The sequence below is a fragment of the Helicoverpa armigera genome, chromosome 3 (genome assembly GCF_030705265.1).
Source record: "Helicoverpa armigera isolate CAAS_96S chromosome 3, ASM3070526v1, whole genome shotgun sequence".
Lineage (NCBI taxonomy): Eukaryota > Metazoa > Arthropoda > Insecta > Lepidoptera > Noctuidae > Helicoverpa > Helicoverpa armigera.
This window is the reverse complement of record NC_087122.1, coordinates 8,480,442-8,492,984: the sequence shown is the minus strand read 5'-3', so window position 1 is coordinate 8,492,984 and position 12,543 is coordinate 8,480,442. Positions and strand designations below refer to the sequence as shown.

General features: G+C 35.1%; 1 protein-coding gene across 1 annotated transcript; it reads left to right on the top strand.

Moving 5' to 3' along the window:
- Positions 1–3,588: 3,588 nt before the first annotated feature.
- Positions 3,589–12,479, top strand: LOC110375863 (uncharacterized). Its single transcript, XM_021334135.3, has 3 exons — positions 3,589–3,722; positions 11,078–11,287; positions 11,559–12,479. Exons 1-3 carry the CDS (start codon positions 3,696–3,698, stop codon positions 12,189–12,191), a joined length of 870 nt encoding a protein of 289 aa, XP_021189810.3. The 5' UTR covers positions 3,589–3,695; the 3' UTR covers positions 12,192–12,479.
- The last annotated feature ends 64 nt before the right edge of the window (positions 12,480–12,543 follow it).

The window sequence follows — 12,543 nt, the reverse complement described above, 5'->3', positions numbered from 1 at the left end:
AAAGTATTAAGGACTCATTATCTATACTAATATTATAAAGAGCAAAACTTTGTTTGTTTGTTGTAATGGATAAACTCAAAAACTACTGAACCGATTTTAAATATTCTTTCACCATTAGAAAGCTATATTATCTGCGAGTAACATAGGCTATATTTTATCCCGGTGCGGGCAGTAGCTCCCACGGGATGCGGGTGAAACCGCGGGAAAACGGTTAGTTACGGTAATAAATAAATTAAGTACTTTATACAATTTTGCTGACAGGTTGAGAAGTCTCTCATCTTCTTCTTCCGTCCCTGTTCCCGTTATCTGGGATCGGGTCTCCTCACTCTACGGCGCTTGGTCTATCCTGGGTTGTCAGTTTTGGCAATTGAGACAGGTTGAGACGTTCGGGTCAATTTTAGGGCAAGATCACAAAGGTAATTATGGTGTTCTAAAATTGAAACAATGATGTTCAAATACCATGTTTCACAGGCTTACATCATAAGTGTAAGAATGATGATGATACCTACGTTTAGTAGATCAGAACACAACACACAAATCTTGGTTACAGATAGTTACAACAGCTTTGAGAAAACCAAACAAAGTGTTCGCTGGTGCGAGCCCTAACAAAATAAGATCTTTTCTGTCGAAACCTTTGAATTTGATTAAGTAAATGTCGTAGAAAATAAAAACATCTGAACACGAACTCATACGATTAGAAAACTTACTTTTTTAAGTTTGAGTTAGGTACCTAGGTACCTACTCTATATTTGTTCATCTTATTCTACGTTTTGTTAGCACTGCAAAGTCAAAGTTAAACTAAGATACTTACCTACCTATTTTATACACTATTGGAAAACATTTCAATGTTTTTAATAAAAGTTTTTGGCAGCTCTGAGATTGCTTTGGAAAATTGATAGAAAATAAATCATACGATTTTGAAAATCATTTCAATACTTACTTACTTACATCTACTTATTTATTCTTGACAGTGTGTACCCACTCGACAGCCTATCAGTCAATCTTAATATGAATGAGAAAATAAGTTGGTTTGTTTGTTACGCCTTCACGAACCCCAGGAATTGGGCATTTTATTCAGGAGCTTTTGTGCAAGGCGAAGTTTCATCGGGACGCGGCTGAAGTTGCAAGAAGTAGGTCTGGTATCTACAATGATATTCATTGTACCTACGTTTTTGCGATGATTAGCACAATTATTGAATACTTACCCATTTGATTCAAATTAATTAATCATAGCATCACGTCACCTTAAATTCATTTTGACTAACAGGGTAAGTAGATAATACTTATATGCCAACCTGTAATATTAAACGACCAAGTCTAGGAAAATTGGTTCCTCAGTATGCAAGTTTTTTTGAACTTATTTTATTTCGGTTGTTTTTCATTAATAAGTTCTATAATAAGCGCCATCTATGCAGCTTTTCTTGTACTACGTAGCAACACAATGTAACCTCTACGGTGTTGGAATGGTAGAAACAGTCATTTGTACCAAACCAGACAAGATACCTAGTTCATGAACAAAAATAAAGAGAGCGCCTATTCAACTAGTTTTCTAGTACCTAATATTTTGATCTAGAAAATTATATGCACCTACCTAAATAATAGTGCGATGGCAGATCCTGAATCGGACCGTTATTATACTAAGTAACTATAGAACTATAAAATCTCATACCATCCAAATTTTCTTTTTAATATCTACAAATAAAGCTGAAGGGTTGGTTTGCTTTACCAGACTAAACCTAAGAATATCACTTTCAAATCACCCTTATTAGGTACTGAGGGACGCTATGGACCACCCTGTAAAATAAAGCTAGTGGTACTGAGTACTGACAAAACCTTCTGTAGTAAAATAGCTTTCGTAGAATTAATAAACAGCACCAAACAAAAATTTTTGCGAACATAGCCAGGACAACCTGGGCTAGGTAGGTAAGTACATTAAAAAAACATAAGAGTCAATGAGCTGATTTAACGACTTAAACCTTTTCTTTATTATCTCATTCAACACGAACAATGCTGAGATAACAGTTAGTTACTGCTTTTGTAACCATTCGTAAGACCTTGATCTAAACTTTAGACTCCTTACGAACGTTTCTAAGTTGTTACTGCAAAGATATGAAGAAAACAAGGCTTATCCTTGCACATATCTTTGAGATTGTGATCAACCAAAAACTGGATGGCTATATAAGGGTGTCTTAATGAAATATGAAATGGCTGCCAACTGTTTAAGTTTGTACTGACAATTTAGGACTTGGTGCCCAAAATAAGCGAACTATATAAAACTGTATCAAAGTACCAAAAACAGCATGAGTGGTGCTTTTACGTCTTAAGCCTCAAGTATTCAAAAATAAGGCTTCAGGTCTTAAACAGGTAAACAATAGACTGATAGTAACGCTAATACCGCGAGGTTAACAGAAACCAACCATCTCGTTAAAGAAGGTGCATTGAAAGAAAGGACTGGACATGGAATGCCACAAACAAATAATATAGTCAATCGAAAGTTCAGAAAACTTAAACATACTAATGAGGTACCGAGAAAAATTAAAACAACCTACAAGGCGTTCCTTAAGTAAACAATTGACGTCTTACTGTGAACTTCAAGGAACTGGTAAGACCCAAGCATATCCTCAGAGGATTATAAAATTTGCACACATAATGCGTACTTACACACCGAATTGCCTAAATGGGGCTAATTGTAAGTATATCGAAGCTTATCAGTCCACGCTGTGGGACAAAGCACAGCCGTTGCATTCGCTGGCAAGGACACGCACAAAGATACAATGCTACTAGAAATGACACTACCTTGTCCAAAAGTACACTTGAATGGTTTATATTCTGGCGGTGAAAAACATAATTAGTATGAAGAAATAGAATAGAAGTGATTTAATCTACATTAATAAAGTCATTAGAAGCCTGAGAAAACATCTGTTTTGCCTTTATTTTTGCTGGATTACAAAGAAGATTGAAACTGTCCAAAAGAAAGCAAGTGTCACTCAAAATATTGCACAATTAACCTGCCAATCTTGACGCAAACTAATCTTAAACCACAGAAGCGGTAATATATTCTGCAAATATAATAATACATTTGACGACACTGTATCATCGCAAGTATAGGTATTTTATAAAATCGGTCACGGTCAACCTGTTAGATGTCTGCAACCAATGGAACGTGGAGAATTTCTGATTTTAATATGCATAATTATTTAGCTAGAACATGTCGAATTTGACTTGTTCATTCATGAAAACCTGTTGGTCTTTTCTTATCTATTCATATAAGTATATCTTAATCAGTATAGGAGGCACGCTTGCTGTAGAAATATGGTGAGGTTAAGCAAGCAAGTATCTCGTGATATCCTATGGATGACCGGTAGCACCGTAGATTCATACTTATTCATATGCTTTACTGATGTATGCTTTATGTACATTCCATAGTTTTACCATTATTAAAACTTTAAAACAAAACCTGACACATTTCACAGAACAAACCGATTCAACCTATTAAAAGCGTGTACCTACCTTCAACTTTACTTACACACTTCTCACCATAAGACGATTGTGCCGAGGTAATTAGCTCGTCAACGTAAACAATCAAAGCACGCAATGTCACTTCCATACACTATGTAGTTCGTTGTCCGCAAGCAAGGCGCGCGAGCGCACCACTGCGCCGACACTCGAACACCATTCGCCGAAGCGCGCACAACATGCCGACCCAGCTTCTCTCACTGCTCGTGAGTACTCCTTATTCATTAGCATTTTATTACTTAAATATTTATCAGTTACCTAATATTTATGTTTTGTGGTTTGAACTTTTATTGCGGCGGTTAAGTAACCGATCATGCGTACTAACAGCTGAGCTCTGTTTGTTGAGGGTTCGATTCCGTGACGTGAATGTCATTGAATGGGATTGCCGGTCTAATAGCATTTTTGGTACCATTGATTGAGGTCTTTAAGTAATGATACGACTTATCAAGTTGCTTGAGTGTATGGAGCCACAGACAATTGTTATGATCGATAATGACAATAGATTAATTAATTAGACCGGTATAAAGAAAGCTTAAGTACTTGTGGAATTCATTAATAATACAAGATTCTCGTTGTTGTTTTCTTCCAAGATTCATTATCATTTAGAAACTATCCATTTGTTTTAAACGTGTTTTCTTAGTCATGATCTTCTAAAATATTTCTCGAATTCAACCTGGTGACTAATAATAGTTTAACAGCTGAATGTCATTACTCATTTGTAACGATAAGTTTCCAATAAGTTGAGCCGGCTAAACCGAAAGGCGGCGTGGTCTAGATAGCCAATTACGAAGCAATCATGTGTCGCCCTTAACATGCACGCACAGGCCGTTCCCACTAAACTAACATACATGTAATAGGGCTAAACTTAAGCAATGTACCTTCACCTTTGTATAGTGAAGCCAGTTTTTAATATAAGTACGAAGCATAATGCTTCCATACATAGTTACAGAGTTAGTGGTGGTTGCATTTCCTGTAACTTAAAGGGTCACCCGTGAAAGAGTAGATGTTTTCTCGCTAATTTGAATATTTTATCGGCATTGATGTTTTTTTAATATTCAAATGGCAATCTAGTCATATATATTCATCACAAGTCTGATGCATTTGTATAATTTGCTTAACAAATTAGTTGCCACCTAGTGCATCATTATCACAAATCATTAGTAAAAGTAGTTTAACTCTGCTGATGCAACTCGAGTCTAAAAAGCTGCACTTAAGTGATGCAAATTTAATGTTCTACTTAATTCCTAATAAGGCAAAAAAGCTTTTCTAAATAATTTGGCTTTTAAGCAACATACTTCTCTATTAATTGTGTAGTTATACCAAGGAGTTCAATTACCTATCTATTGAGACCTTACTTTGGCACCTACTTTCCTAATTGGTGCATTTCCTTCTGAAGTTATGCAAAAGTTTTAGAATACTCTATGATTTATATTTAAGAACAATCTCCACTCCGCCTACACTTACCTATAGAGGCAATGTCCTCAGGTCAACAAAGTTTAATTGGTTACATAAATCGTCATTACTTCCCTATGAAACGTAAAAGTTTCTGGGCATCTTCCCAACTGGCAGCGAGAGGGCCATACTTCTGTATAGGCTGTGTATCAGATCGCTCATGTATTGTGAATGACGTTGCATAAGAAGCCTGACTTGAATCGTAAACTATAGAGCAAGGGAATATATGGCAAAAAGCTTCTAAGGGTCTAGACATACGCGTTCCAATTTTTATTTTTATTGTTGAAGGTGGACTCATTTCATGATTTATCTAGTAATTTATAGATTTATAGATGAAGGTACCTTACAATTTTCGTTACAAAAATCTTTAGCGGTCATAAGCTTCTTCGTTAAATATGTTTTCAGAACTTACTTGTTGCAATTTTTTAATGATAGTGATGCTTGTTTGAATTCTAGTGCACAATAAGTGAGGTTGTTGTCCTATTTACATGGTCGCCTTACATTGTCAAATGTCCTGTATTTCTCGGTCCTTCTATCTAGACATAAATCTAGCATGAATTTTCATTACAAATTTTTCTTCTTCTGAGACAACTTCTCTCATTCGAGGCCAGCATCCTATCGTTGTAGATTCATTTAGATACGGTGATCACTTACTTTTTCCTCATCTATTGATTGATATCAATGGGAGAAGCCTAATGTTTGTGTTAGATGATGATGATGTAAAAACTATGAAAGTGTATCAACTGCACCTTCATGCATCTATAACCCAATTTTAATTCACATGACCTTCCTCAACCAACCAAAACAATGCTTTTAAAACTATAAACTAGAACTGTCTATATAGCATAGTTTTTGATGTGATTTCAACAGATTCAGGTCAGGCCGGAATGCACAAAGCGCCATTAGGGTAATGGTCACACTTGACAACTTGATTGCAAAAGCATGCATGCCATGATGAATCAAATTGAATAGCACACATTCTTTTATCATATTATTTCACATGCATCACATATTTTCAATTTGATGTGAATGTGATTGGAATTTAAATTATAATCAGAGGCTTTATTTCATCAAAATATGTAAAAATAGCTTTATTAATAAACACCAGTTTACTTCGGCAATAGATTATTCGTTCCCTATTCAAAAAACCTAGATAAGGATCTACTCTGCCAAAAATCCTAAGACAGAAAAATACATTTTCAAATATACCTATGTACATACCTACTTCTTGAAGCCTAAGCCGTTGTATCCATGAAAAACTCCCTCAATTTCTGAAAAGCAATTTTAATGTGTAAAAAAGCTATTGTTGTAAGAAAAATAAAAACCAAAAGCAAAAATACAAAAATAAAAGAAAAGAAATATTTGTATCGTGGATTCCAACTAATAAATATTCTAAGCATAGCACTCCCATTCTCGATGCATACGATAAGTTATTTCAAGCCCTACTTTAGACTTTTGAACCTAGAAGAAACTGTAGGCTTTTAGTCTCAGCCCTGCGCGCATCGGCGCCGGCGCAGGGTCGTTGACCCCGAGCTGCATGAGAATGCATAATGGTGAACAAACCTCGTTGCAAATGTCACGCTGTTGATCTTTCTCCTACTTTAAAGGCTGCTTTTTCCTTATTTCTGTTTTAATTAATTTATGTGACATTGCCCTACGTCAGATTATTGTAAAAGCCTTCCGTGAATTCGTTTATGCTTTCTTGGCATGTTCGGTTGATAACCTATTAAAGTGGCCTCAAACTCATCATTTCTTTACCACCTAGACATCTTTTGTATTGTGTTATCGAGTATTCCTAAGACATACAAAATTAGATATGTTTCATTACTAAATGCCCACTCACAGAACAGTAAAGGTTAGTGAAAGCTTATAATAAAAACAAGGTTGATAAAAACATCACATTAATCAGTTTATTGAATAAATAAAACAACTTTTATGACTATAATTATACTTAGATCAATGAGCCGATTAATATATCATTTTAGATCAAATTGATTAACTAAAAATTAAAACCTAATTTTAATTGTGTCTTAAAACAAGCACGGAAACTTATTGTGTCTGGCGGCCTAATAAGAATAATCAGTGGGCTAATTCGACCGCTTTAGTGGGCGCCTGTTTTTTCATGTTTAATTTCTTAGACCTTGGTATACGGGCGTGGTCAAGGCGCTGGCATTGTGTCTCGCCTCGGTTTCCGGATCGCAAGCGGACACGACCGGCCATTCTTCTATCGTATATTGTAATGACGGCCGTGACATGTTCAATGTATGTATTTGTGATTTTATCAGTTCTGTTATTGATACAGTCAATTTTGGCAACTGTTATCAGATTTTGATGTTTTGATGGAAATACACTCAATTCTAGGAGAGTACGCGTGGGCCTTAGTACATACATATGTATATTCGTCTTTGATACCCTATGATCCATCGAGTCAGTGGTGATGGAAAATCTTATAATTTTCCAATGCGTGCTCTAGGACAGAGCCCAAAATATAAGTCATTTAACATTAGCCAGCGTACTTTATTCAATTAACACTATTAACAAGCCAGATAAAAAAGATAGTCTGCGTTTATACCGCGAATGACACAATCCAACAGTACCGGTTATGGAAAGTACACATTGTATTTCTTAGAATTATGAATAACAGACATTCACAATGAAACGACAAAGAACGTGGTGTGTGCTAAAAATAATTAAGCACAATACAAATAATTAAGATCGGTCTGATTATAGGTTCATTTAAATATGCCCTTGACTTTATTTGATACAGTAAGTTACAAAGACACCAACGCTTCAGATCTTACTACTGATAAATGATCTATATCACAGGTACAGTCACAAAGTTGTGTTGCTAGGGCTGCCAAAAATGTCTCGTGGAAAAAACTGGAGAATAACATTAGTCTTTGAAGTGAAGTCCTATACTTAAGTTTTGTTTCTATAAAAACAACATTCATTTTCTGCCTGGCCTTTTTTATCAAAATAACTTCCACAAGAGGTGCAGTGCTATACACATGTGGAAGTGTAATGTTAGAAAACCTCCTGCGGTGTTTTTACCCTTTGCGTTATTCCTACATGTTTTACTTATTAAAAAAAATTATCTTCACAATTAATCAAGTGTGACTATTCAAATAACCTGTAGAATTTTAGACGTTGAACAAGACCAGGAAAAAACATTAAATATTTATTGGTGATTGGTACTTACTTACATTACAGACTGATGCTGGTAGCCCTGCTTGTACCAGTCTTTTATAATGTCTCTTGCACAAGACTCGTGCACTTTATATGTGTTTCAAACAGTATGGGTGTGTTGTGGGCAGTAGGGCGCCATAGAGATCAATGTAGTAGAAACACTGCAATATTTATAAAAAAAAACATACAAAACTGTTTTAATTGCTACTTAATTATGTGCAAGTAGCATATTTAAACAGAGCCTGTCATTATTGCAATGATCGTCTTAATTCCAAGGGTGTTCTTAATATCAATAACACGAATTTTGACATGGCAAAATTAACCAGATAGTTACCACAAAATAAACAATTACTTAGGAGAGATTGTCAAGAAAAGATTGTGGATGAAACCAAATTATTATTACACCCACCACATTATTATTACCCGATTAGAACAATTTTTTTAGACCAATAGTAATACCTGATAGTGATACCTAGATAAAGAACTGTTGTCTACTTCAACAAAGTAGTTACGTGATACTTCTTCATCGACGTAACGTATTGGGTAGGTATAGCTACTGTAGGTACATCTATTCTTGTTTTCATGTCTCTGAATGATTATATTCATCAAACTGAAGGAAATCTTTCCATATCTTCTATCTTCTCATATACCATTAACTAATTACATTAAAATTTAATTACTTTTTGAGGCTTTAGGTACAAGAATGTTGACTGAGATTTAAAAGACTTAACTAATCAAAACAAAAATGAAATGAAATGCAAAGAAGACACGCGATTAACTTTATTTGTTATTCGTTCATTCAGAACACGTAGGCAAACAGATTTAAATTCAAGCGTTTATACTCTATTGGACTTAATATAAAGTCATAAAGCATAATAGCAATTAATTTATTTATCAAATGCATACCGATCAATTAGCTATGAATATGGCGATATAAGTAATAATACTTGTAACAAAATGTATACAATTATGTTATTATAATAGTTGTCTATGACCGGTTATCCTCATTTGACTATATTTTATTTATGGTTTTATGAATACTTACTGATAACGCAAATGTTCATGAATTAATATAGGATATCGGTGGCAAATTCCTTTTGTTGAATATTTGTGATTTGCCTTGAATAATTTTATTTATCTTTAGAGAACCCAAAATATAGGTTTATTATTCCATTTAATTAATCGGTGTTGGACAGACAAACGCAATTGAGCGCAAATTGCATAGCGTAAAATAAGTCTAGAATATCCGTCGACGCATTCACGTATGAAACCGACTGCCACTCAAAATCTTAACTGACAATTGATATAATTGAATTTCAGACTTAGTGCACATATCGAGGTCTTATACCTTAATCTAGAACACTAAGATCAATAAAACATTTCCTTTTTGTTGATCGGTATGTAGCCTGGTAATACACCTCGTTGTCCTTAGCTAAAAAATTAGAACGGCAACACAATTATAATTTTATTACATATCAGACCTTAAATTAATGTAATTGAAAATATAATAGGTTAAATTACTTTTTTGTTTCAGCGTCGAGCAACTTCTGTGTAAGTGATTTTGAAGCTTACATACATACATAGATATCTACTGTTAACATACTGTTACTTACTCAGTTACTTGACGTACGAAAAATGTTGTGGGCATGTGAAATAAAGTCCTTCTCTCATTTGTTACTTTGCGTCATGGGTTTTATATAAAAAAAGCTGAGTTTATCAGAGAAAGAGAAACATATTAATCTCTGATTAGCGCAATTCATTGAACATTTTATCATGTTCAATTCATTGAAGATTGATTTAACACAGTATATTTGGCATGTCCACTTTAGGCTCAGTGTTCAACTATGTAGCCCTGCAATTATAGATTTAGGTTCACAAAAACTAGTACCCAGTGGGTGAACGTAGGAACCAAACATGTAAGCCTACATGAGAGTTATTACGAACTTACATGAATCATTAATATAGCGTTCAAGGTAATACCTAATTGCTCTCTTTGCAGTCGGCACTTAATGCAGTTCATAAACTGGTTTCCGATACTTATTATAATATAGGGAAAATTATAGGTTTAAGAAGTAAGTTACTGCGGAAAAATATCGGAATGGGATCTAATATTGTTATTTTAATAATTATAGCTTTTTTATGATTAAGATGGCTACAATTTGTTTTGTGTTGAACGCAAAGCTCTGTTAGATTTCATGAATTTTGAAGTATGATTTAGAATGGAAGGATATTTTATCCTAATTACTTTTAGTTTACCAAGGTTTTTAATTTAAGCAATTATCCTTATAAAATCGTGACTGCTTCAGGAAATTTCAGCCGCGTTAAGGTCAGTGATTTCGGAAATGACGAAACAACAAATTAAATCTAGATTCTAGACTTTTATACGTTCCTAGAGTAACATATTAATTAAATTATTGTCTAACAGACCTGATACATAGGCGTGGAATGTGATTCATGATTGAAATGATTTATAGGAATGCGATTGTAGTATTTTTTGCAAAACTATAATTGATTTATTTATATTCAATTAAACACACATATTAATTAAGTAATCACAATCAGAGTAAATAAAAGGTTACTTTTGAAACAATGTTTAGGTTCAACGAGTTCGCATTTTTGACCGTTAAACTTGAAGCAATGGAATCGGGATTCACCTAGAGTTTTCAGATTTGTGGAGAAATGATTGAAAGCTAATTATTATTTGGTTAAATTGACATAATAATTTGTTGCCAAAAAAATATCGCAGCAGCCGTCTTTCTACTCTCGACGACCTCAAATGGTTCCCATTTCAAATGTTTCCCATGTTTTAAGCATTCTATCAACTGTTATACTGAAACTGACTCCCTTCTATTCATTTCACCTTTTAGAGAAATAAAATATTAATAAAAATATCTCACTCACCATTATTTTAATTTAATTTCAGTTGCTGAGCGTGCTCTGGCTAGGAACAGGGGCTGAGCCCGCCCCGGCTCCGGAGCCCGGCCGCGTCCCAAAGGTGTATAATGCCCTCATCACGTCTAACCAGAATCTGGAGCCAAGTAAGGCATTCCCAGTGTACCAGCCTGTGTTGCACGATGCCTTCGCCTTTTCCTACCAGCCTGCTGTATTCTACGGAGGAGATTTGCTTGGAAATGTGAGTAGAGAATAGTACCTACATTCTAAAATATATTTTTTATATTTTGATTTATGTATCAACATGAATAGTTAACCATATAACAATGTTACAGGCGAGTTTCTAGCGTAAGACTGAAAATTAATGCCTAATAGATTGTCAATAGCAAGCATTTGCAACATTAAAATACGACACTCATAAAACTTGCAGGCATTTTTGTCTGAAGATTGAAATTGCCGTAAATGCAATAGCTGCAATGACTCTAATTGATAAATCTTCTATATGATTTCAGGGATTGCTGCCGGCACCAGGTTTGCTGCCTAAACCGCCTCAACCGCCTCAAGTGCCTCAATCTCCTCAACCTTCCGAATCGACACCCGTTTCGACGCCCGAAGCTCCTGCGGAACCATCGGCTGCTCCTACGGAATCTCCGACTACCACTCCAGAACCAGCGAAACCAGAATCAGATAGCAAAGGATCTACCCCAGCTCCACCACCCCCCAACACACAATCTCCGATACCCCTCAACGAATTCGGTCTCCCTCCACAAGTACTTCCACTAGGACACATAGATCCCTTATACAATGCTCTGCCACAATTCAGCCCCTTCGCCTACAGATATCCAGGCGTGAGATTCTATGATCCTTACGATCCTTTTGGTTTCAGTCCTTATTCAAGCCTCCCAATATACCGCCCTTTAACAAATGTGCTAGGACATAGTCTGCCTGTGATTGCTGAAAAACCTGAACCTAGTAATGCCGCACCGTTGGCAAGTAATGGTGTTTCTGAACAATCTGCTCAAACCCCACCTCCTGAACCCAGTGATCTCAATATTCTGAACTACTCCTCTAAAGACCCTGCCATTCCTAACGTCCCTCCCCCTCCTCTCCCCCAAGGCGGTCTCAAGACAGATAAATCTGAATAGCTGTAAATTAAATTAAATACTAAGCTTCTTTTATATATTGATTTGTTGACTGTATATCATTACGTCATACCACTTCCATCAAGGCGAAAAAGTCAAAGTTCCTGGTAATTTATTTATTGATTTATGTTTCGTGAAAATTGCTGAGAATAAACATCCCAATGCTGAAAATATTTAAATTCTTACAAAGTAAACGTTTAATTTTTAGAAACTCTCGTGTATGGCTCACGATGTTTGTAATTATGGTTGTGTTGAGGTGATCTTGAAACAAGTAAATGATATATTTTTATACATACTGAATATTCATTTCTTTGACCATTCCATACTAAATATAAAAATGCTGCTACCAAATATA

Bases quoted from the DNA above. Each gene is read 5' to 3' on its own strand.
- LOC110375863 (XM_021334135.3), top strand. From the start codon at position 3,696: ATGCCGACCCAGCTTCTCTCACTGCTC. The intron at 3,723-11,077 runs GTGAGTACTCCT...ATTTAATTTCAG, and splicing joins CCCAGCTTCTCTCACTGCTC to TTGCTGAGCGTGCTCTGGCT. The intron at 11,288-11,558 runs GTGAGTAGAGAA...ATATGATTTCAG, and splicing joins GAGGAGATTTGCTTGGAAAT to GGATTGCTGCCGGCACCAGG.